This window comes from Pleurodeles waltl, chromosome 8, assembly GCF_031143425.1.
Source record: "Pleurodeles waltl isolate 20211129_DDA chromosome 8, aPleWal1.hap1.20221129, whole genome shotgun sequence".
In the NCBI taxonomy this organism is placed as follows: domain Eukaryota; kingdom Metazoa; phylum Chordata; class Amphibia; order Caudata; family Salamandridae; genus Pleurodeles; species Pleurodeles waltl.
This window is the reverse complement of record NC_090447.1, coordinates 542,650,217-542,677,346: the sequence shown is the minus strand read 5'-3', so window position 1 is coordinate 542,677,346 and position 27,130 is coordinate 542,650,217. Positions and strand designations below refer to the sequence as shown.

Below are 27,130 nucleotides of genomic sequence, written 5' to 3'. Positions count from 1 at the left end.
TACAAGTTAAACAACCAGGTCTCATGACAATACAAAAGGGATTTTTAGTTGTCATAAGGGATCTTGCAAGGTGATGGGGGAAGTAAATACTCGCCCAATTTGCACCAAACGTGAAAAACCCAACTTTCTTCAAGGGGTTTTGGTATTTCTCCTCCCTCCCTATGAAAAGTTGGGAAAAATGGGATAATGCGACATTTAAAAACACTAATTTTTGCTTATACATTTGCAAAAATCAGGGAGGTTCTGAATGAGCATTGATAATCTTTTAAAGTTTCAAGGTGAGCCAATCATAGATGAAGAAAAACATTTTGAGATAATGGTGGCAAAATATAGAATCCTTCAGCAGAATCTCCCCAAAATTGTCAACAAATTCAAAGCATTAGAGGGCGATAAGAACACGTGGTTTCATGTAGCCTGTCATTTTCCTATGATCACTTCTATTTACTTATTTCCTGTCATCTTCCAGCTTGCTCTTTCCAAGTAGATGTTCATTTTATGTTGTAAATGAGAATCTCCATGGAAGGGGTTAAAAAAGTCCCGCAATCCAAGGCTGTAGACAGAACTACAGTTTGGGTGGGCTGAGTTGTTATTGTGGTTGCTCAGGTTGGGGAGATGTACAAGTTCGGCCAGCACACAGCTACACCACTACATACATTTTGGAAATGCAATCATTTTGTCAACAAACATCAGGTTTTCAGTTTATGAAACTTTAAATATTTTTGATATTAAATGCAGGCACTTGGAAAAGTCATATACCCAGAATAAAAGGCAATAATATTTTTGAAACTAATACAATTTTTTCTAGTTAATTTTCAGTGAACTTATGTTCTGCGCCCACACATCGGTTTGTCACTTTCAACAAACAGTCACTTCTTCTACTTCCTCACATGAATACAGTTTGCTTTGCATGGGAATGTTTCATCATCTCATGCCACGGACGCCATAATATGCCAAACATTAGCACCAATATGTTAAAGCAAAAACTATGCCAGGATGGGCATCGTTATGTCCTCACATAAAGATACCCTGAACCTAGTAGCACATATTGGTATGATTATATCTGTTGGACTGAGAAAGCTGCAGTTATACATAAAGGCATGCAGGGATCAGCTCCGAATAATACAAAAAGCTAATTCTGAAAGAAGGGCTTCTAAAAATTAATAAAAGACTTCTCATGCATCCATCATGGGCTCAGTGGTCATCGTATTTCGACTTGATACCCCAAGTCTCATCATAACAGTCTGGCAGAAAAAAGAGGTCAAAGAAAAGAATCTCGCAAGGAGAAGTTAGCGCTCAGTGTAGCTCCTGCACTGTTGTTCCAGAGATTGGACCCATGGCCTGCTGCCTCTAGATTGGGACACAAACCTACAAGAACCATATAGCATGGAAGGGATTTCATAAAATAGGAATCTCTCACATGCAAAAAGATGATGTATTAAAATTGCAAGATAAGTGTGTTAGATATTCTTTATCATGGCATACCATCTTGTAGGATGCTCTTGCAAATATTAAAAATAACCTATGTTCTCAATCATCTTAGGATGGGTCTATATGTTTTTCTGCTTTATTGGATATTTCAGCATCTTTAGGACATATATAAACTTTCATATCACCTGTCTCCAGTGTATATCCTGTTAAAGTAAGAACATGCAAACCACAGATCAGCATACATGTTTCAGAGAATCAAGATTTCACTCACTGATATAGCTGCCTGTTGTTGTGCTAATCCCACTTATTAGTCATGAAATCTAGAAAAGCTTCAAGAGCAAAGGAGGCACTAGAGGCAGAACATGGGAGTCCTTCCAATTGCAGTGGTTAAAGAGGTCATCCTGAAGCTTTCCATACTTCAGAAAATCTTCTAACTGCTGCAAGACAGATCATTAGGTAGCCCTGACAAGAATCCCTGTTGTGTCATGCAGGAGAAACGTAAAATCTTGAACACTGAACTGTTAAAGAAGCTGCCAATTATACAAATCGCTGTGCTCATTCCCAGTGTATTGACACATCATGTTTAACATTCTCTCCACAAAGACAAATGAGGTAATGATCTAGTATTTCCAAAGAAATTTACGCCCCACTACACACCAAATAGAAACTTGCAACTGCACATTTGGCCAATCAATGCACCAATAACCACCTGAAACTGAGGGAAATCACTTGAACTTCAGTCTTTGAATGATGTAATGCAGTCTCTTGGATATTCAAAGACTTGAATGGAGCCGCAAGAGTTGAGTTCCAAGGTACAAACACATTTCCCTTAAAAGAGTTCCTTCTACAAAATAAATAGAATGAACTGTTTCCCAAGCTGTCTATCCAAAGATGTCAGATTGTGCAGGATGACACTTTCCATGCAATTCAGTGCTTCATCTGTAGAGGCGCACAGTTGATCTTGCCATCAACTGCTCATCTACATTCAACAACATTCTCACCACCTTCTTCACCTCAACTCATTCACTGCTTCATTATTCATTAATTGCTGACATGCACAATGATAGTCACAGTTCCCAGACCGTCTTTTCTCTCACAAACAGGCAAACTCTAAAATACAAATGCTCACTTAGACAATCACAATTTAAGCCATAACCTATACAAACTCTGTGGAGAGCAAGCCACTCACCTCTTTCTAAAGACTAAAGTAGACTTAATTGATCACTCACTGTACAACACTAGCACTCAGTCACATAAAGCGAGTCAAGCATTAACAGACACACTTTGACAAATTAATAGTTTCCCTCATCCTCAGTCGCTTAACTGCAAACACCCAGTAACTCGCAGCTTTTCCTGCACTGGATTCTAAAATTATGCCTTACCATTGAATCTAGCTCCTAAACTATGCTAATATTAAAGAAATATCTGAGAAAGGTTAACAAACAGAACTTTAGTAGAAAATTCTGTTCAAGAGAGGTGCGGTGGCTAAAGCCACATAGAAAGTATGAGGTCTTTACATCAAAAGGTCCACTCTGAGAAAGGGGCAAAAAAATCTGAATCTTTCGCCTACTAAACCACACAAAAATCATAGTTTTCCAAGTGTGATGACATCATGATCAAAACTCTCATTTGAAGAAAAAAAAAAAACTGCAAATCAATTACAATTAACACTTCAGTGTTCGGTAGCCTTTGGCACTCGACCTTGATACACCCTCGCATCCAGGAATCTTAAAAGCTACAGCTGCCAATGACAGGATATGCCTTTCGTCTGGTAGCACTTCTCTCAGACCTCCATATCTCGTGCACAACTAGCTCCTTGTTGGTTTCAGCACCTGCAGCTTTTGGACAAACAAGTTTTCATGTTGAAGATTAGAACATACAAAAAGAAGGCAGCCTTCACTCAGACCAACTAAAAATGAACAAAAATATACTGTTAGTTGAATATGCTTGAAATGTCTAACTTGTCGTAAATAAAATTATTATAAAGAATAAAATTTCTAAAATACTATAACATGGACATTCGTGCAGACGAGTATTAAATGTGTGGTTTACATGAAATGTTAACTTCACTGTGCACTTTTACTAATTTATTTGAGCGCACTAGGTTTAACAATTTGTTTTACACATTATAAAAAGAAAAATAACCACCCCTTTTCACCTTTTAAGAAACATAATGGCGCAGCCAGGTTGTGCTCCTTCAGTGGCTTCTTTTGACACTCAGACTACTTTAATGCTACGAACTGTCACACAGAATCACTCACAAAATCTCTTACGATTTTGCAGCCCAGTCGCATACAGACATTGAGTCACTTACAGCTTTATGATGTTCTTTTATTCACCTAAGTTCAGTCCATCACATACAGCTTTCTCCACATCCCTGAGCTAAAATACAGCAAACATCTCACTCAGAGCTTCACCGCCCTTCCCTACTAATATCCAAACACACAACCACTGATAATTTCCCTGAACCTCAGTGCCTCATCTGAAAACTCGTTACTCCCAGCTTCTTCCACCCTTACTCTTACACCTACAGTCATTTGCTTCCCTGTTTCCACAACCTTACCGCAAACACCCTCAAGCTGAAATAATTCCGCTGCATCCTGAAGTTAGAATGTAATACTGCTGGTGACTCTATAGTGTACACCCGTCTCAAAGGTATCATGTGAAAACCATGCAGTAATAAAAGATGATGTGTTTGAATGCGCTTTAAAGAGTGAATCAATGAGAGGTCAATTTCTAGGATAATTGTGTTGACTACTCTACAGTTATCACAAAAGTGATGACTGGCACACCACATGATCCTTTCCAGGCCATATGATTCTTAGGAGTGATCCAACAAGTCTCCCTTTTTAACTGGTCTCCATGTTAATGGGGCAAAAATAATTGTATTAAAGTATACAAATCAGAACAGACTCCTCTCAGTATGGAAACCCACTCCTTGTTCTCGCTGATTTCATTCAAGAAGCAACTCAAATTATAATCTCAGAATTTTAAGATTTTCCCTTTATTAGCTTGGTCAGTGCAATTTATGTACCCTATTTCACTAAGCTGGCCTAAAATATATTATTAGCATCCCCTATGGAGAGTTATTAAGAGCAAAAAGGATTTGCAGTACAGAACAGAATTATGCAAATGCAGAGAGCGAAATGATAGAAAGATTGAAACAGAGGGGTTATGCTAATGAGATTTTAGAGAATAGTATCACAAGAGTAAAATCCCGCACGAGGGAACAGTTATTGTTCACTACAGACAATAAAGCTAATTCGTCGGAGATTAAGAAAAATAAAAAACGAAAAGATACAGGGATTGTGAGATTCATTACCACATTTAATACTGCTCATGACTCCGTAAGAAAGTTATTGCAACAACATTGGCATATGCTCAAAAGTGATCCAGTTATAGGCACACTAATAAGCAATAGGCCGACGATAACTTATAGAAAAGGAACATTGATGAAGGATATTTTGGTTAAAAATGATGTGAGACAAGAGAAACCTTCGAACAAGAGTTGGTTAAAGACACAAGATGGATTCTTTAAATGTACCAAATGTAAGGCATGTAGGAATGGGGAAAACATCAAAACCATTGAACTAACTCATAGAGCAACACATACTATCAGAGGCAGATATGACTGCAAAAGTGATTATGTAATTTATATTCTAAAATGCAGTTGCCCTAAGCTATATGTAGGTAGCACAACACTTCAAGTACACAAAAGAATTTTACAACATCTGAGGGCCATAGTCAATAGAGATGAGTCTTACCCGGTTGCCCGACACATGCACAAGTTTCATGGAGGTCGCGTAGAAGAGGTCAAATACAGTGTAATAGATGGTATCAGCAAGGATATCCGTGGAGGAGATAGGGAAAAACATCTGAGGAGATTAGAGTCCAGATATATATTGGCATTCGATTCAAGAGAACCAGTGGGGCTTAACTCAAGTGAAGAGTTATATATACATTTAGGTTAATATGGTCAATTTAATTACGGATAATTCATAATCAGTGACATGAATAAGTTTATTATGTTGTGTTAATTATCTTATGATATGGTGAACGGTTACATGAGATTTTTCCCATTTAACGTTTGTTTAAATAAATAATGCCCTATACAATAATCATATAAATTTGATTGGACCTGGTGGATCTCTCCAATATAATATCTTTAATATCATATACGCAACAGTTTCTCTGTGATAAAATTAGAAATATTTAATTCAATTAGATTCATTAAGATTTTCCAAGATTTGTAAATATTTATTAGTGATTTTTTCAATATATATTTGTATATTATGCCACATTTATTATTATATTTGGTCACTTGTTTCATATACATCTTTTCACATGGAGTGTATCACAGTTGTTATTATATTTTCAAAAGGCCGTGTATTGCTTTAAATGAATGTTACTACATAGGATATATAAAGGGGGCCAAAATGGCCCGTAGGTTGAAGAAGGGGGTCACGCCGAAACGCGTTCCTGCTTTGTTATAATAAACCCTTTAAACCATCGTGGAGTGCTGGAGCCGTAATGATTTTTTAAGGAATTGTATTTCAAGCAAAGACGAGGTGGCGTGCGTCCCATTCCAGCACCATTGGCGATTAGGTGCAGAGAGAGAAACGCCAAACGAAGTGTTTACTATATATATATATATATATATATATATATATATATATATTAGAAGCACCCCCTGTAATCATCGCTAATTTAGCCATTCCTTTGGACACGTGGTTCCCCCGTCAAAATTATTTTCTGGGACCAACAATTTTCTCACTCAATTCTGTTGCTAGTAGTCCCTCTGCCAGCTACGTTTCATACAATGTGAATTCTATTGTCACCTTCACCATAAAGTCTATTCAAGTGTTCTTCACAGAATACTCTAATTTGTCTTATTTTTTCTTGCTTCGTTTATGAATGCCTAGTGCTGTTTCCTGTTTTAATTTAAAGGGTCATCTGCTTTATTTTAATCATTTTGTTCAGTGAGCCACATTAAAGTCTATTTACTGCCATTGCCTTCATTACGCATAATGTTCAGATCTTTGGTGCTCATTAACACAGCATTAGGTTCTAAACCTGAATGGAGTGTTGAATATCTTGCAGCCAGGGCGATGAGTGTGGTATTTATAATGAATTCATTCAATTACAGACACCGCATTAAGCTGAGATAATGAGTGCAGAGGCCAGACTAACTTATTTGCTATTGGAAAGCAGAAAGGAAGGCATTATTGTTTCACTTTCAGTTGTATGCTTTCCTAAAGCAAACGGTCATATACAATACTGTTCTCGAACTGTCCCAGTTTTTGACCAGTTTGATCTTGCAGGTGTAATATCTTCTTACTCACTTCTCTTAAAACAGTAAATCGCTACTGCAATAAACACCATTTGTAATGACTAAATCCCACAATAGATCACAAGTATAGAGGGTTCCCTCCAGCTCTGAGAGCCTTAGATCTATGTTGAACTCGAACATCTACTACAAGGAAACAAATCTAAGCTCATGGTAAAACCGACCTCAGCTATACTGAAGCCTAACGTCCTTAAATCACCAAGCTGCTCGACTGTTGATACCTATGAGGAGGGCAAATGTATGAGTGATAATATGTATTTATTTTTTGATTTGTTCAGTGACAACATGTTTCTTGAGCACTTCAGAGACATGCAAGGCATTGGGAAATAGTTGTGAATATATATTTGTAGAAGACCCTTATTCTGTGTGACAGTTCGTAGCATTAAAGTAGTTTGAGTGTAAAAAGAAGCCACTAAAGGAGCATAACCTGGCTGCACCATTATGTTTCTTAAAAGGTGAAAAAGGGTGGTTATTTTTCTTTTTGTAATGTGGAAAACAAATTGTTAAACCTAGTGCGCAATGAAGTTAACATTTCATGTAAGCCACACATTTAACTCTCGTCTGCAAGAATGTCCATGTTATAGTATTTTAGAAATTTTATTCTTTATAATAATTTTATTTACGACAAGTTAGACATTTCAAGCATATTCAACTAAAAGTATATTTGTGTTCATTTTTAGTTGGTCTGAGTGAAGGCTTCCTTCTTTTTGTATGTTCTAATCTTCAACATGAAAACTTGTTTGTCCAAAAGCTGCAGGTGCTGAAAGAAGCAGTACCAGACGAAAGGCATATCCTGTCATTGGCAGCTGTAGCTTTTAAGATTCCTCGAAGCGAGGGTGTATCAAGGTTGAGTGCCAAAGGCTACGGAACACTGAAGCGTTAATTGTAATTGATTTGCAGTTTTTTTTTTTTTTTTTAAATGAGAGTTTTGGTCATGTTGTCATCACACCTGGAAAACTATGATTTTTGTGTGGTTTAGTAGGCGAGAGATTCAGATGTTTTTTGCCCCTTTCCCAGAGTGGACCTTTTGATGTAAAGACCTCATACTTTCTATGTGGTTTTATGCCACCACACATCTCTTGAACAGAATCTTCTACTAAAGTTCTGTTTGTTAACCTTTCTCAGATATTCCTTTAGTATTAGCATAGTTTAGGAGCTAGATTCAATGGTAAGGCAGGAAAACTTATTTTTAAAATCCAGACAAAATGTACTTTTCCTGATTTTCTGCACTGTTTCTTTTGATGTCTTGGTCTTTTATATGTTGCTTTGATTTAATATTGTGCAACATCTTAATTCTCCATTGGTGACGTTGTACATCTATACTATGGTATTTAGACTCACCTATATAACTTTGGCTTTGAGTCTGTAATAAAGCCCTTTAAAACTTTAATTTGGACTCTAAGGTTTAATGTGTGACTATTGAGTTGCACTGTAATTGATTTGGATAATCTGTTAAAACTATCTCTTTACCCCCTGGAACAGAGAAGAAAAAATTAATTGGATCGCAGATAAAGAGATAGGGCCACATGCTTGATCAGGTGAAAGCAAGTGAGGATGGCTCTCTTTCTGAATTAAGAAGAAGCAGAATTAGGCTCTAGAAGAGTTAGTCCCCAGATCCCAAACCAGTATCCATTTCCAGAGTTGGATAATCGGCAAAGTTGCAGAAGATCTGAAGAGAGGAAGAGATTTGTACTGGCAGCAGAAGAGTGGATATTAATAGGGTTGCGGAGCGCAGCAGTTTGCGTTTAGCTTGTGATGATTGTTAAATTGTATGGTGCTTTGCAGAGAGGTTTACATGTTGTGGGAGTGTGGTGACTTACAGAGACGCTGAAATGGTTATCGGGTCCGACATGGCCTAAGATCCTGGGATAGTTTAAAAGGTGTAGAAGACACAATTTTATATCGCCTGCTGGGTGGTTGTGTTCATTGTGAGACTTTGTCAATGGCACAGTTAAAATAGGGACTTACTTTGCATAAGTATGAGACAAATTGGTATAGTGGATCTTAATGCACAGACAGAAACTGTACTGATTTAGATGTTACCCCACAGGTCGAGATCTCATAAGAGTGATTGTAAACTTTCTTGTGCAAATGAAACAATTCATTCCTTAGCAAAGCAGACAAAGGGTATTGAACTGTATTTTGTATACATGTGAAATATCGAAGAAAGTGTGAGTGCAGATTGTAAAGGAGAAGGAACTGCTGCGAGGAGGAAGATTTACGTCACAGTGTGCTGTACAGGCATAGGTTGGTTGGTGTGGTACTGGACTGCTGTTGGTGGGCAACGTCATAAGGCGCTGCCTCGCAATTGGTGGTTGTGACAGAGAAAAGGATTGTGGACACAGCATTACTTTTTAATCAAATTGAAATTTTGTAAAAAGTTTTTAAACATGAAATGCTTTAAATTTATATGAGATATCTTTAGGGGAGATGTTCATATTCCCAGTAGGGAGGGAGAAGTGGCGCCTCTGGAAGGTACTCCAGGTCATTATATGGCGATTAATGTAGGGCTCCATACATGTGTTTGGCTTGGTCAACAGTAGAAGATCACAGAAAAGGATGATCCATTGAGATTCCCACAATATGGCTCATTTAACTTAGAATTATTGAAAATTTGAGGAGAGTGTTACATGAAAAGAAACCACCTCCAAGACCCGCATAATGTGAAACACTTAGGGGCATATTTATACTCTGTTTGCACTGAATTGGGGTCATTTTGTTTTTACTCTAATTCGGTGCAAAACTAACTCCATATTTATACTTTGGCGATAGACTAGTCTTGCGCCAAATTTATGGAGTTAAAGTCATTTTCTGTATGTGGAAACCTACCTTGCCTTAATGACATGCAAGGTAGGAGTTCCTGTGCAAAAAATGACTATGGCCTAAACGCCATATTTATACTCCCGTGCAAAAATGTTGCACAGGAGGAAGGAGAGGTCAAAAATGGTGCAAAGCTTGCTTTGCCCCATTTTTTAAACGTCTGGGTCAGGGCAGGTGTTAGGGGACGTGTGGGCATATTTCCATGGTGGAAAACCATGGAATAAACCCATAGGTGCCCTCCCCAGGGGCACCCCCACCCACACTAGAGGGACAGCTGAAGATGGGGGACTCCATCCCAGGTAAGTACAGGTAAGTATTTTATTTTATTTTTTAAGTGCCATAGGGGGCCCTGAAATGGGCCCCCATACATGGCACAGGGTGCAATGGCCATGCCCAGGGGACCCTGGTCCCCTGTGCTGGCCATTGGGGTGGTGGGCATGACTCCTGTCTTTCCTAAGACAGGAGTCATATGGTATGGATAGTTTGTGTCAAATGACTCCAGGCAGGTTAGAGTCATTTTTTTTTCTCTAACCTGCCTAGCGTCATTTTTTGGTGCAAAACGCCCTTCTTCCATACCGCCAGCCCCACCCGACTAACATAATTTTTTTTACACTAGCCTACCCTTTTCACTGGCGTAAGCGTAAGGAGTAAGCCCAATGATGATACCTGTCACCCTAGTGGGTGCTTGAGGGCTCTCCTAAAATACCCTGTATAGTTTAATTTTTGCTGAATAGAACTCAATTAGTTCTCTTGTTTTCTCTCTCTTTTGTGGAAAAGTGCACTTATATTGATATTACAGATTTATTGGAGCAGCTAGAGACTTATCAAGAAGATGAGCTCCCATTCATGTGTAGGGACATTACTAAGCAAGCAGGCCAAGTTCATGATAAATTGGCAGAATTGGCTCAAAAATGTAAGGTAGACAAATATAACCAAGGCTTTGCGAATGAGCTATTGAGTGTCTCTCAGTGAAAAGGACATTGCTGATATGAGAACTCTCGGATTGAAAAATCAGTTTAGGGAACTGATTCAGAAAATTAAGAAATTAAATGAATTTGATAAGTGGGAGACCAAATGAGCGAAAAAGAAAGAGATGAAGAAACCCTTGGGTGAACTGCCACTAATTGGAGCAGAGGGAATTATTACAACCTTCCCCTTGAGAGAAGTGCCTGGTGGTGGTTATGTTCATGTTCTGTGGAGTCGAAGTGATCTTGCATCATTTACCATTGATTTCCCAAAGTTGCGAGAGAAACCAGTTGAATGGCATTGGCAGAATGAAAGGTTTGTGATTTGTGAGGTGTTGTGGTTTGATTTGAATGCATTGTTTGACACTGTCGTCCCGAGTGACTTGTGGACTGAGCGCAAAATAGCTGCTCGACGGCCTAAGATAGAACCAACAAGGAACATAGTAAATAAGGGTCCTTCGCCATTAGTGATGGAGAAATATCAGGAGGTCATGACATTCCTGAACGGGAAGGTGCCGCCTCAAGTTACAGATTGGATCAATATTCATAGAACAACTCAAGAATCAAGAGTCAATCCATGCTTACTTTGAAAGGCTCTTACCAGCATTCAAACTGTTTAGTGGTATGGAGACTTTAGAGGCAAATGATATGGGATATTTTCTGTTGAGGTTTGTGACAGGATTGAGGCCAGAGATAAGTCTAATGATGCAGCAGCAACTAATTTGTTGGCAGAATAAGTTTATTGACGAGATTTTGTGTTATGCTAAATATTGCCATGATGAAATAGAGATGAAGCAGAAAAGGTTGAAGGAAAAGTTGATGCTTGCCCAAATGAAAGCAACTCAAAGAACTAGCCCTATGCCCATTACTGTAAATAAAGCTGGTACAATGCAAGGTGTATATCAACTGCCACATAATTCAATGCAAGGTAGAGTACAGGAATGGATGTAAATAGTCTAAAAAGATCAACTCCTTGTCACCTCTGAGATAAGCTGGGACACTGGAAGCAGGGATGTTGTTTAAATCAGGATAATCAGGCCCAAAATGCAGTATTTGTGCCTTCTCAGAATAACCATCATAATCAGATTCAGGGAGTCCAAAGACTCAGGAGCCATCTTTTTAATGTGCCCCAAGCTCTGGTGATGCAAGTCCCCCAGCACAATGAAGTTGGATTGCACCAGAATGTGAATCAAGGCATGAGAATGAATGCGAATGGGTACAGTATAATAACCCATTTCAACAGTTCCCTTTGTTTGACACAGGTGAAAGAAATGACTCAGATCACTCAGTCTGATGGTGCCTTGGGGGGGGGGGGAGAAGACTGCATACTTGGCTCAGCCTTAGAGGTAGACCAGAGTGGATCATTCATAGATACTAAAGTGGCTGGCCGTCCTGTGTCATTTTTGGTTGACACTGGTGCTACCCATTCTACTCTGAGAACAGTAGAAGTCTCAAACCTAGCCCACTTGGGAAAAACAGTCCAAGTTGATGGCGTGGAGGATAACCAAATGACAGCTCAAGACATTGCCCCAGTCACAGTACAAATAGGCTCTTTTGAAGACAAGCACAAGTTTATAATATGTGATTGCAGTTCAGTGAATCTCTTGTGAAGAGTTTTACTGTCAAAATTAAATTGTGTCATCTATTGTACCCCAGCAGGAATAGAAGTTCATACCCAAGATGAGGATACTGTCTAAGTTGATGAAAAGTGAAATGCATTGCACCTTATTGACTTTAACAGTTAACTATTTGCCTCCAGATTTGAAAGAAACTGTTGAACTTGAAGTGTGGTATCTTTCAGGAAAATATATTCGACTGATAAAAGGTGTAGAACCTGTCCGGATTATTGTTAAACCAAATGCCGAATTGGTGGAATAACTCTGGTGATCGAATCCATGATACAGCGGGGAATTCTGAAGGGGATCATGGGAAGTCCTTGTAACTCTCCCAACATGGGTCTGCAGAAACCAAATGGAAAATACAGAATTGTACAGGACCTTAGGAAAATAAACAATATTGTTGTCCCTTATTGCCCTGTGGTACAGAATCCAGCTGTAATATTGTTTCAGATTCCATGTGAGACTGAGTGGTTCATGGTCATTGATTTGTGACAAGCATTCTTTTCGACGCTGCATGAGGCTAGTCAATTGCTCTTCGCATTCTGGCTTGGAAACAGGGTTTTAGCATGGTGATGAGTTTCACAAGGGTATACTGAGTCATCATCGATTTTCAATCAGATCTTAAAGAAAAATGTGGAATCCTTGGTCATGCCATGCAATTCAGTATATCGATGACCTCATGGTGACATCAAATACTCAAGGAGCTAGCAAACAGGATAACATTACATTACTGAACCACTGGCTGAGAAAGGACATAAAATATCACCAGGAAAGTTGCAATATAGTCAAAAACAAGTCCAATACCTTGGACACCACATTGATAAGAGCGAGAAAGGTGTTACAAGACAGAATTTCAGCAATATTGAACATGGGTCCACAAGCTACACCGAGAAAAGTCAGGATGTTTTTGGTAATGGTGGGCTACCGGAGGCAGTGGATACCCAGCTTTTCCCTGGTGGCCAAGCCTTCACAGAGGCTGACACACAAGGATAAGTCTGATGCGGTACAATGGGAGAATTGTCTTGTCATGTTTCTAGAGCTGAGAAAATGTCTCTGTCGAGCCCCGGCTCTAGGGATGACCGATTATAACAAACCATTTGCATTTTCCTGCAATGAGAGGGAGGGCTGTGCTCTCTCAGTGCTGACTCAAATGCATGGAAATGTTAAGAGACCTGTAGCATACTTTTCCGCCACATTGGATCCTGTTACTTCTGCATTGTCTGGATGTTGAAAATCAGTAGCTGCTGTTAGCATTAGATCAGAGAGGTGCGAAAATATTGTTATGGGACACCCATTAACTATGTACATCCCTCACTCAGTTGGGCTTTTACTGAACAAAACTAGAATGCAGCGTCTGACAAGTAGTCGACTTGCTAAGTGCGAACAAGTTATATTGGACGGAGAGAATTTGACAAACATTGTGGGATTTTATATCCTGCTACTCTGCTGCCAATTGTGGATCAGGGAACTACTGACGATTGTGAAGGGAACTACGAATGTCTTTAGGTCACTGAACTATGTAAAAAACCAAGACCATACATACGAGATGAACCATTACCTGAATCTCAATATGTCCTTTATGTTGATGGTTCATGCTTGAGAGCCAACAGCTGAAGTTTGAGAGCAGCTTATTCTGTTTGTACTTTGCCTGGAGCCGTCGAAGCTTCTTGGCTTCAAAGAATATTTTCTGCCCAAGTAGCTTAATTGATTGCTCTTACAACAGCATCCTGTGTCTCTGATCAATTGAAAGTGACAATATTTACTGACAATCATTACGCCTTTGACGTCCTTCATGACTTCGGACAACTGTGGTCTCAGCAAGGTATTATGACGTCCTTTGGATCTCCGATCCGGTTCGGCGCACAAGTGAAAAACTTTCTCAAAGCACTACAATTGCAGTGGTCAAGTGCCCTGCACATTGTTCTGGAGATTATCATGTAACCTTTGGAAATAGGTATGCAGACAAGGTTGCGAGATACTGTGCCCATAATGTCTGTTCCTTTAATGGTGAATTCACAAACAAGGAAATGGATGAGACTAAGTTTAACCCTTTGTTGACAACAGATGATACTTGGGATGAGGTGAAAAGGCTTCAAGAGGAAGTGTCTGAAGATGAAAGCAGACCTCGGTCAAGGCAGGGTGTGTTAAAATAGATTATGACATTTGGTTTTCAATGGATGGAAGACCAGTGTTGCCAAGCAGTCTGTAACCTCCTGTGGCTTGACATTTCCATAGTCCTGCTCATATTGGTAGGGATGATATGGTGAGATTTTTCATACAGTCTTGGTTCAAATCTAAATTCAGACTGATGGCTGAAGCATTGTGTCACTGATGGTTTGCATTTGAACAGAACAATGTTGGAAAAAGAACTGCAGTTACATTGAGTTACATAGGAAGGTCAAGGGGACCTTTTAACAGGATTGGATTGGATTGGATTAACAGATGGATTTCACTGAGATGCCCGTGTGCAACGGATTGAGGTATGTTTTGGTTATTGTGTGCATCTTTTCCATTTGGGTTGGGGCATACACAAATAGGCAAAATGATAGTCTTACTGTAGCCAACTGCTATTGACGGAACTCATACCTAGGGTTAGTTTTCCGACCTCTTTGGAATCAGATCAAGGAACTCATTTCAACAATGAGGTTTTTAAATTGTGTGTGTGCAGCATTGCAAATGGAACAGAGATTTGAGTCTTGTTAAGCAAGAGAATGGCACGCTGAAATCGAGATTGGCAAATTTGTGTGCTTCGACAGCCTTGAAATGGCCTGATGCTTTGCCCCTTGTGTTGAGGAGACTTCGGAGTGTTCCTGATCGAAAGACTGGACTGTCCCCACAAAATACTGATGGAGAGGGCGATGAGACTGCCAGCGATTCCAGTGAATGCACTTGCGAATATAACAGATGATATGGTCATTAACTATTGCAAAGGACTAGCTGATGTGGTGCATTCTCTGTCTCATCAGGTCGGATTAACTAGAGCTTATCCACTATAGGAAGAGGGCCATGACCTTAGTCCCAGCAACTGGGTCTTGGTGAACCTCATTGGCGTGGACCGTACCAGGTGATCCTAGTGAACATGACTGCTGTGAAGTGTGGAGGTCTTCCCAATTGGATCCACGCTTCCCATACTCGCAGAGATGAGAGTTTCCTTGATATGATAGCAATTTTCCCAGAGGAACCAGTGGCGCGCGAAAGACAAACATAACAGGCCAACCAAGCTTTTGGTGATCAACCAGAGCTGGAAGTAGCACTTGATCAAGTTGAAGAGGGTCTTGAACAAGTCAAAACTGACTATGAAGCTGAAACAAAAAAGTCCTGTTCTGTGGTGAATTAGTCAGAATCAGACCCCAGAGAATGAATGAGTGCTGGAAGAAAGCAAGTGAAAGCTGGAGACCGTTGTCCCAGTGTAGTGTGGTCATTTTTATGTATCCTTTGCGCGTTTGCTTCAGGCGTTAGGCCTTTGTGCACTTTGCCCTGGATGTCTTTTATTCCTTTGCTTGCAGCATAGAGCCTTTGTGCACTTTGCTCTAAATGCATTTTATTCAGCTTCGTACTGTTATTTTACAAATAGCCAGTTCTACAGTCTTGTTTTATTTTTTATATCACACTGTTTAGCCTACTTCAGCACTGGAGTTCTCAATAACACATTCTTGTTCACTCTGTGCTTCAGTCAAGGATACAGTCTGGTACATTGCCGATAGACGTGGTAGGAGTTTAGTCTTTGGATTACTTGCATAGGGACATTTTGTGATCACACTGACATGTTAGTTATAAAAACACTTCCTTGTCCTAATACACGCAAGAGGGAGATTCCGACCAGGGAACCACAACTAGACGCTGACTGCCTTGTTGCAGATGCTGACCCAGATCACAGGCCTTTGCTCAGGTATGAGGGTTGATGTCTTCCCGGGGAATCTGAAAGGCAAGTTAGTAGCTTAACATGCTGTGCTCGAAATATAAGATACTGAGAGAGAATAGAACCTATTAACACCATGATAGCGTTGTTCTTATGCTTCACTCTCATCGTGACTATTTCAATCCTACTGTGTTGTATGGTTCTGGTTATTGCGGCTCACGCCTTATTATCTAAAATGCAGTTGTTTTATTAAAAACTATATATAAAACTTAAACTGCCTATGTCATTTGTATATGAGATCATATTGTAAATGAGAGAGCTGGCTGGGACCTGAGTGACCACGACTTCCCTGAGAAGTTCTAAAGATGTCATGCGCTCGGCTGCCCAATCATCCCTCCCCCTTGGGAGAGATGAGGCACTGCTAGTTAGCTGGAGCAAAACCGGATTGAGGGTGACAGAGGTCCTTCCAAGTGGGTCAGACTCAGTCCCCCACACCAGGAATGATCCTGCTACCTAGAAATCCAGTAGTCTCATTTAGGATAATGAGAGCCCACGCGACACCAGAAGACAAGAACGAGGAAAAGTTAGTCTGCCTAAAGAGCGTGTGCCGCCGGCAACTGCTGAGGAAACTGAGAACTCTAAGCTGAACGGAAGTGAAGACGAAGGTGTGGCATTAAGAAAGTCAAAAAGAACAAGAGTGCCTAGTCGTAGGTATTCTTCACCTGAGTGGCCCCACTTTGTAAATGATGCTGATCAGGAAATCTGTGGAGTATTGGAGTGAACATACAGGTTTGGCTGAACCTCCATGAACTGAACATTGTGATTGAACTATACCTTGCACTTTCATTGTCATCTACAAGTTTAGTTTGCATGCAAATTAGAGAGATTTTCATTGATTGGGATCGAGAATTTGGAAGATTTCCTAGGTCCCCTGTAGATGAAAGAGGGTTGTCACGTAGAAGGACACAGTTTAGGGCTAGGGAAGCCTCACAAACATTTTATTTTGTGGATAAATGAACTTTCTTTTGCTGCTTATATTGGTGAAATCAACGTAGAAATATTTTGCTGCTGCCATATTTGCTTAATAATAGATCTGATTCTAAAGACATGATGGAGCCAAATAAAAGAAACAGATGGAAATACCTAGTAGGTGCTTTAATGCTTATTGCCTTTGTAATGCTAATAATATCTTCTAGTGATTTCCCTCAAATTATTAATCCTAAGAAAAGTAATAAGTTAGATGAGAAAGCATTATACTTAGATGCATCTAGGGGAGATTATTCTGCAAATGTGTATTTTCGCTTATCATATGAATTTGTAGAGACTATGGAGGCGAGGGAGTGCTATTTATGTACTCAATTTTCTGCTTCTGTTTCAGAAGGCATTGCTTATCATATTCCCATGACCTATGGGATTTCATGTAGTATTTTGTTGAGTTTATTTTATGGAACAGGACATTATCAGTGTTTTTTAGTTATTTCAGCGATCCCTATAAATGATCATTTCGACAGACGTCCAGCTCCCTTGGAAATAAAAAAAATATATATATAATTGCAACATTTCTCAAACCTGTTTTCACTTTAGACCCAGTTTATGCACACCAACACAATTTAACTTGTATATTATCAGAGGTTGAGAAGAAATTCCTGAATGTAATTGAAGACAGAAGAAGAGGGTTGGAAGCCAGCTCACAGTTAGATGAGCATTTCCAAAGTCAACATAAGTGGACAAAAGAAGTAGAACATCAGTTAGCTGGAAACTTAGATGCCTTAGCTCTAGACTGGGAACACAAAGTAAGATTGTGCATTTGGATGGAAAGATATGAGTCTGATAATGTGTTTGTGGGAAATGTGCATTTGGATGGAAAGATATGAGTCTGATAATGTGTTTGTGGGAAACAGTGAATGTGAACACACTTTTGAAGTTCGAGGATACTACAAATTGTATTTTGATGGAGAGGATGCTGTTATCCTTGGAGTTTATTTTGTTTGCGGAAAACATGCTTATTTTAAATTGCCAAAAGGACAGGTTGGAAAGCGTTATTTGGGGACTGTCTTTCCCAACATTTACCATGTAGAACATTTTGACGATCCTGTTTGGACTCAAAGTTCTAGATCATAACAAGGTGAGAGTGCAGAAGTGGTAAGAGACACTTTGGTGCCTTAGAGTGATTTTGAATGATTTGAAGATTAGAAGGCTGTCTACTATAGGGGATAAACCAGTCACTAATACTGCTGGAGCATTACTGGGCATAAATTCTGAGATGATAGCTATCAGATCAATGGTTTTACAAAATAGACTTTTGCTAGACATGCAAAAGATGGTGGAATCCGTTTAATGCTTAAGGTCCAACAATGTTGTACTTTCATTCCGGATAAAAGTATGGATTTCCAGAAGTGTATCCGAAATATTTCATGGTTGGCAAAGGATCAGAAAGATTTGGAAGTGACTGGCCTATGTGAAGTAATTGAAGATGGATTTTCTGCAACAAGTAGATGGTTTGGAAATTTGGGAAATGGGATTGTAGGGTTTGTGTTGAGACCATTGCTGATTATTTCCATGGTGGGAATAGTCCTGTTCCTTGGATACAAAAATTTCCGAGGATGGAGAATTCAGCAAAGCAGAAAGAGAAAGAGAACAGAGGCTGAGTTGGAAGATAGTCAGTGTAAAATTGCGACCTGAAACATTCGCAAGAATCCAGATGAAAGCTATTCAAAATGACTAGGTTTTAGAGAGTCTCATTCAAGAATGAAGTGGGTTTGTGATGAAGTAACACGCCATCAGAGAGAGGGTTAAAGTGGCATAACCTGGTGGCACCATTATGCTTCTTAAGACGTGAGAAGAAGGGGTGGTTATTTTTCTTTTTGTATGTGTAAAACAAATTGTTAAACATAGTGTGCTGAAATATATCAGTAAAAGTGCACAATGAAGTTAATGTTTCATGTAAGCCACATTTAATACTCATCTACAAGAATGTCCATGGTATAGTATTATAGAAATGTTATTCTTTATAATTATTTGATATTCAACATTTAAAGCATATTCAACTAAAAGTAAATTTGTGTTCATGTTCTTCCGAGTGAAGGCTGCATTATTTTTGTATGTTCTAATCTTCAATGTGATAGCTTGTTTTTCCAAAAGCTGCAGGCGCTGAAACTAACAACGAACTTGTTGTGCATGAGAGATATGAGTCTGAGAGAAGCGCTAACAGACAAAAGGAGTATCTTGGCAGTGACAGCTATAGCTTTTGAGATTCCTCGATTTGAGGGTGTGTCAAGGTTGAGTGCCGAAGGCTTTCTCTGAAGTGCTAATTAAAATTGATTTTCAGTTTTGTTTTTCAAATAAGAGCTTTGGTCATGATGTCACCACACCTGGAAAAACTAAGATTTAAGGGCCAGATGTAGCAAAGAAACATTTTGCGACTTGCAAATAGCAAGTCATAGCGACTCGCTATTTGCAACTCGCAAAATGTTATGCAGTACGGTGTCTCAGACACCGTCTGCGAGTCGGTATGGGGTCGCAATGACCCACCTCATTAATATTAATGAGGTGGGTTGCAAATTTCGGCCCCATACCGACTATGGGCACTCGCAAACATGGAGGCCTGCTGTAGTCAGCAGACCTCCATGTTCGTGACTGCTTTTAAATAAAGCAGTTTTTTTTTTTTTTTTTTTAAGTGTAGCCCGTTTTCCTTAAATGAAAACGAGCTGCACTTAAAAAAAAAATCCGAAACCTTTAGTTTCGGTATTTTTTCAGGGTAGGTAGTGGTCCCTTGGACCACTACCTGCCCTGAAAATATAATTTGGGGTCCATTCACAAAGAGGAAGGGGTCCCATGGGGACCCCTTCCAATTTGCGAGTGGGTTACCATCCACTTCAAGTGGATGGTAACTGCGACACCATTTGAGACCGCATATGCGGTCGCAAATGGTATTGCATACCACTAGGAATCGCAAATAGGAAGGGAACACCCCTTCCTATTTGCGATTCTGAAATGCATTTTGCGAGTCGGTCCCGACTCGCAGAATGCATTTCTGCATTGGAAACACGCATTTGCGAGTCGCAAACGGCAGTGTTTGCCGTTTGCGAGTCGCAAAGTGTTTCCTGCATCTGGGCCCTAAGTGTGGTTTAGTAGACGAGAGATTCAGATTCTCTTTGCCTCTTGCTCAGAGCAGACCTTTTACTTTCTATGTGGCTTTATGCCAGTGCACCTATCTTAAACAGAATCTTCTACTGACGTTCTGTTTGCTAACCTTTCCCAGATATTCCTTTAGTGTTAGAATAGTTTAGGAGATAGATTCAATGGGTATGTAAGAAAACTTAATTTTAGAAACCAGACATCGCATACTTCTCCTGATTTTCTGCATTGTTGCTATTGAAGTCTTGGTCATTTATATGTTAATTCGATTTAATATTGGTTGGAAAATGGGTTATTGGTAAGGGCAGGTAAATACCTACATTTAGCAATAGGCCACTAACCTCTACTTAGGTCTCAATAAATTAAACCTAGCTCAAGCCTTGGTAGCTTGGCATCGCGCGACAAGGCTTAAATTAGGAGACAAATGTGTAAAGCATTTAAAAATCACAAAACAGTAAATAAGTAAAACACAAAACACAATAAAAATCCAACACCAAAACGATTAAAATCAGGTAAGGGGAGCCGGAGATATGAATTTTTAAAGAATTAAAGCTTTTTAGCGCTTAGAAACAAATAGCGACAATCTGGTCATCTGGTCGCAGCTCGACCGGGGTAAAGTGAAAGTTTGAGGACGACCGCGATGGAGCCCTGCAAAAGTTTACTTTTGGACTTAGTCGTTTTCTTGAAGATTTTCTTCAGTGGGACAAAGTCGCCAGTCCAATCCAACCTCCTGCAACTCTTCCTCGGATATGCGTCGCGGTAGCCCGCGGTGGAGATTTTTACTTTCTGGCTTAGTGGTTCTTTCGAGATGAAAATCCTTCGACCGGGGCAAACCTGAATCTTGATCCGACGTCCCTGGAGCCCTCTTCTGATACACTGCCTGTGAGGTCCCAGTTAACTTTTTACGTTCGGACTTAGTCACTTTTTACGTTCGGACTTAGTCACTTTTTCTGAGATTGTTTTCACTGGGACGAACCTGCAAGTCAGGCCGGGTTGGGGCAATCTGGCTAGAGTTGCCGCAGCGGGTCGGTCCCTTTATGGAGCTTTTGCTCCAAAAGTTATCCAAACTTCTGGATCTTCTTCCAGATGTCTCTTTAACCTGTTCTGTGCCTTGGACGAGGTGATCTCGTCCAAGGCACCATTTCCCGGGTGCCTTGGACGAGATCACCTCGTCCTGCACCTGGGAACCGGGGGGAGCGCTAGCGCAACACCCATGGGCCCCCCCGGTCATGGATGGAAGGATTCTGGGTAACAGAACCTGGTCAGAGCCCCACAAGTCACCGCATCTTGGATTCCCCTAGGTCTCTAGTTTTCAAAAATGCACAGGTTTGGTAGGTTTCCCTAGGTGCCGGCTGAGCTAGAGGCCAAAATCTACAGCTAGGCACTTTGCAAAAAACACCTCTGTTTTCTGTCAAAAAATGTGATGTGTCCACGTTGTGTTTTGGGGCATTTCCTGTCGCGGGCGCTAGGCCTACCCACACAAGTAAGGTATCATTTTTATCGGGAGACTTGGGGGAACATAGACTAGCAAAACAAGTGTTATTGCCCCTTGTCTTTCTCTAAATAGTTTCCTTCCAAATATAAGAGTGTGTGTAAAAAAGACGTCTATTTGAGAAATGCCCTGTAATTCACATGCTAGTATGGGCATGGCCCGGAACTTAGAGATGTGCAAATAACCACTGCTCCTCAACACCTTATCTTGTGCCCATTTTCGAAATACGAAGGTTTTCTTGATAGCTATTTTTCACTCTTTATATTTCAGCAAAGGAATTGCTATATACCCGGTATAGAATGAAAACCCACTGCAGGGTGCAGCTCATTTATTGGCTCTGGGTACCTAGGATTCTTGATGAACCTACAAGCCCTGTATATCCCCGCAACCAGAACAGTCCAGCAGACGTAACGGTATATTGCTTTCAAACATCTGACATTGCAGGAAAAAGTTACAGAGTAAAACTTAGAGACAAAATTGCATTTTTTTTTCACCTCAATTTCAATTTTTTTTTTTTTCAGTTGTTATTTTCTGTAGGAAACCCTTGTAGGATCTACACAAATTACCCCTTGCTGAATTCAGAATGTTGTCTACTTTTCAGAAATGTTTAGGTTTCTGGGATCCAACATTGGTTTCATGCCCATTTATGTCACTGACTGGAAGGAGGCTGAAAGCACAAAAAATCGTAAAAATGGGTTATGTCCCAGTAAAATGCCAAAATTGTGTTGAAAAATTGGGTTTTCTGATTCAAGTCTGCCTGTTCCTGAAAGCTGGGAAGCTGGTGATTTTAGCACTGCAAACCCTTTGTTGATGCCATTTTCAGGGGAAAACCACAAGCCTTCTTCTGCAGCCCCTTTTTCCCATTTTTTTGAAAAAAACGAAGTTTTCACTGTATTTTGGCTAATTTCTTGGCCTCCCACAAAGTCTGTGTACCTCTAGAATCCCTAGGATGTTGGAAAAAAAGGACGCAAATTTGGCTTGGCTAGCTTATGTGGACAAAAGGTTATGAGGGCCTAAGCGCAAACTGCCCCAAATAGCCAAAAAAAGGCCTGGCACAGGAGGGGGAAAAGGCCTGGCAGCGAAGGGGTTAAGGTTATTTTGAGGTCCACAGCTCACCCCAAGGTTCCAGAAGCTCTGATATGCTCCTTGAGGGTGCGGACCAGAACTCCCAGAATGCACCTGGCCCAAACTCAAACACAGCCACTGGACAGTGGTCAGCTGGTCAGTTTCTTCAGGAGTTGGTGCAGGGGACTCTGGTTAGCAATTTTTCCCCTGTAGCAAACAGGGAGTCCCTCCTTGAACCAGTTAAAGCCAGGCAAAGTCCTTCTTGTGGTGAAACCGAAGTGTGCAGCTGGTGCAGTCCTCCAAAATGCAGTGTCCAGGTGCAGGTCAGGGGTCCAGCAGGGCAGTCCTTCTCCTGTAGTTCTTCCTGGTAGGGATCTGGTAGGGAAAAGAGATGTGGGCGCAGGTCTGCCAGTTTTATCCCTGCTCTGGGGTGAAAAACAGGGGGGTCCTGTTCTCCAATCAGGTGCAGGGTCCTTCCCCCTGTGATGACCACTTCCTGGGAAGTGTGGCAAAAATCAATCCCAGGGAGCAACATTTCTCAAAAATCCATCATGGCTGAAAGTGATTTTTCGAGGTTACATCTGGCTGAGCCCACCCACTGATGTGACTACAAATTTTAAACACACCCTTCTCCAGCCCTCTCCTAATCTAATCAGGGGGCGCCTAATTGTCTGGGTTTGCAGGATGTGAGGGAGGTACTGGATTGCGCCATATGTCCTTCCCTGCCTTTTAAGGCCAGTTTGGCAGCCCTCCCTCCTTCCTGCCTCTCCATCTGCTGAGGGAAGATCTCCTCCCCCAGGCACATCTGTTTGTGTTGAGCCAGACCACTTCACACCTCATCTAGTCCAGGCTGCCAGAGGCTGGCCAATCAGAGCAAGGCAGCAAAACACTGCAGGGCTGAAGTTGGTAACTTTTCAGGTAAAGTTTAAAACTCTTTACCTGAACAAGTTATAGTAAACCCAACAATTGTACGTTGTGGGATTTATTATAGCAATTAATTTGATACCAAACTTGTGGTATCTGTCACTTAAGGGGACTTCATAAGTTAAAATAAAGTCTCCCCATGCTAGCCTATGGAAGCCATTCACTACAATGAGGGAAAAACTAATTTGGCTGTTTTACCTCACCAGGGCTTATAAACTATTTGTTATAAGGTCCCTGCTTATAGTTACATGGCACCCAACCCTAGGGGCACATAGGGCACACCTTAGGGGTGACATATATGTAAAAATAAGGTAGTTTAAGACTTTGGAACTACTTTTAATTCCAAAGTCGAATTTACATGTAACTTTAATTTAAAAGCAGCCAGCTAGGCAGGCTTGCCTTTAAAATGACACTGGGAACCTCAGCAGTGCACCTATGGGTGCCCCACCTTTGCTTGGGTCCCTAAACCTACATGCCCTACAAACAACTCACCACCCTACCATATATTAGGGACTTATAGGTAGGTTGACTTAGCCAATTATAATTAACCTAATTTGCATACTCATTTAATACAGAGCACAGGACCTGGGATAAAAATGTTACTAGACCTGCAGGTCGAGTAACTTAAATAATCTAGTCAACCTAACTGTAATGTACCTGACCAATAAACAGTGTAAGAAAAACTGACTTCTGACCTCTGTCTGTGAACCCAAAGCAAAAGTGGCATAAGAACTAGATTAAAAGGCCTCTTTTATTGCTCCTCCATTTTTCAGCTGAACAGAACACTTGTTCAGTGTCAACTCACCAGAAGGGTCCAGTAAGTGTTAAAAATAGCTTGACCTGATCAAATAAGACTTGCCAATGCGAGTGGTCGAGTGCATTTTTCGAGCCCCGATATATATAGCTATATTTCCTCTTTTAAAAAAACAAAGGTTACAGGGACATTATAGTTAGGTTCACATTCTACTCACACAAAACCATACAAATTCTGAAGTTTTAGTTATCTCAAGTAACTATAACGCGCACCCTAAGGTAACTATACCTCGTGACCCCACCATACACAGTTTTCTCCTCAATAATTTTACTGCAAATCTTACAGTGATATTATCTATGATGTCACGCGTGATATAGTATCTGGGGTAATTAGCAGTGCATGGCGAGGGAAACTAGGTATTACCTATAGCTACCTACTGGCAAACTAATATATATATATCCTCTGCATTCATTTCACTGCTTCCCAGAGGCTAGCGGCACCCGGTGAGTCATTTTAAATCATTCTATAATTAGAATCAAAAAGGAATCGTCTGTGTTATCAATAACTTATTGTATTGCCCATATAATAGTGCGGGTAGCCATAGCGTTTCGGCAGATGCCTTCGACCAGGCATATAATATACATACATTTGTTATTTATATTTTTTTTTATAACACAAGGCTATTAAAAAATAAAGCAGTTGCTAGAACAAACTTAAAAGGAAAAATATTTGAGTGCTTCTTGAGGAATTAGAGCCATATTTTATAATAAGCATACTGGGGGTTCCTTGATTGTTCGTCAGACATCGAGCCACTTCAAATAGCCTTGGAAATTCTTTCTCTGGGGATTGCTACTACCATTTGTCACAGGGAGAAAAAAGCGTGTCAAGTGTGCCTGTGGACCTAAAGAAAGAAACAATGAGAGTACATGAGATGAAAGCCGACGTGGACCAGTAATTGATTCTTGGAAAACAACAAGTGACTCTCTGCTATAAGCAAGGCATTTGAGGAATAAATGGATACTGGAGACCAGAGGTCTCTTTCTAGATTGCATCCATTTCTTGCTATACGTCCTGAAAGCAATTTCTGAACAAAAGTAGCAAGTAGCACAAGATTGCTTGGTAAACAACAAGAAGAAAATCTGCATTTGGAGTGGACTACTCAACAGACAAGTGTCGAGGGACATCGTGGCAGTAGTGTACAGAAGTGCACTACAAAATATATTACAAAGGTAGTGAGGAGAACTACGTTGCTGTAGTGGCCAAACTGCACTGTTAGCCTTTATACAGGACTGAAGAACTAAGATACAGGCTTGGGAATTAAAGCACGAGCGGAAGCAGGGAAATGAAACACAGGACAGCAGTCGAAGCCTGCAAGCGAAAGCAGGAGACAGAATAGGTGTGCGAGGAGATATGAACAGGATTTATGACCAAAGATTACAGGGAATGAGCTGAGACAAGAAAACAGAAAGTCGAGGGACATGCTGTGGCTGGAAGCTGGCATAGCTTAGAAGGAAAGGGAAGCAGCTATGCTGGAGGATGAAAAATGCTTTTTTCTGAATGCAAAGGTGCTGGAAATGGAAAACAAAATACTCTGGGATCCCATACACTTGGAGTCAAGGTGTGGCAGATGAAAAGGAGGGGAGTTGTGAAAATCAGTGTCCGACAATCAACTTGCACATTTACTTGTGTATAACCAAGCTCTGCTGCAAAGAAATGTTGGTGTAATTCCGTTCAGCAGTTTTTGTTGGGGCACGTCCACACTGTAAAAAAAACTGCTAATAAATAAATAAATACAATCTCAATGAAGAATACTGTTAATTAAGTCCCTCCTTTGAGCACAAACTCTCAAATAATCAAAAAATGTAGGCTTAACTGATCGATAGATCTGTTTTTTTGCCATACGTAGCCATTGTCAAAAGTAAATTATTTATCAGTGAAAGCACCTTTCATAAATGTGATTGGCCAGGTTACCTTGTTTGACTGGTGAGTCGAAAGCCTACAACAGATTCCTTGTTTAGTCCAATTGCTTCAATGTTGATGATGTCATCGACACAGGGCTCAGTTGCAACTAACATTATTGGAAACTTCCAAATACCTCCTGTAACACACTGGACAACCAATGTTGCTGCATGCCTATAAAACAAAAATATGTTGATTACAAAAGAGCAATATACAGTAATATGACTTCAAAGAATCTACTAAGTGGTCTAATACCAGCTTGCAAAACACATATTAACATATCCATGTGGGTTAGCCAAATACCCACATTAACAAACAATGCGTTCTATTTCGACGTAGCATGCGTTCACTAGCGCTTGAGCAAATCACCGAAAGGCCAATTGTTTTGAGACCGTTTCCTTTGCAATCACAAGCACTCACATTTTCTGTCTACCCATTATTACAATTAAAGGACTAAATTACGTAATTTAGCAATGGCATGTTTTTCTTGTGATGCATTGTGAGCATTACTCTGATTTCTCAGTTTGTTGTGGTATGGTTGTCAGTTATCTAGAATTTCTCAGTTATGTACTGATTTCAAACCGAATTCACTATTTCAGCTGAGAAAATTGAAGAATATTTCAGTTAAATAATGTTACTTTTAATTAAGCACATCATTAAGTAGTGGTTAACAGGACGGATCTAATCGAAAGATAATGTTCCGATTTTTAACATGGATAAGAGCAAAAGAGTAGATTGATAGTAAAAGCTCAAGCAGGGAG

The 27,130-nt window shown here is 40.2% G+C and overlaps 1 protein-coding gene across 1 annotated transcript in view; it reads right to left on the bottom strand.

Annotated features, from left to right (window-relative positions):
- Nucleotides 1–27,130, bottom strand: part of CFAP47 (cilia and flagella associated protein 47) — a 2,216,809-nt gene that overhangs the window by 190,713 nt on the left and 1,998,966 nt on the right. The window contains exon 62 of the mRNA XM_069204610.1: nucleotides 26,382–26,543. Coding sequence (XP_069060711.1) covers nucleotides 26,382–26,543 — 162 coding nt within the window. The remainder of the gene's footprint in view (nucleotides 1–26,381; nucleotides 26,544–27,130) is intronic.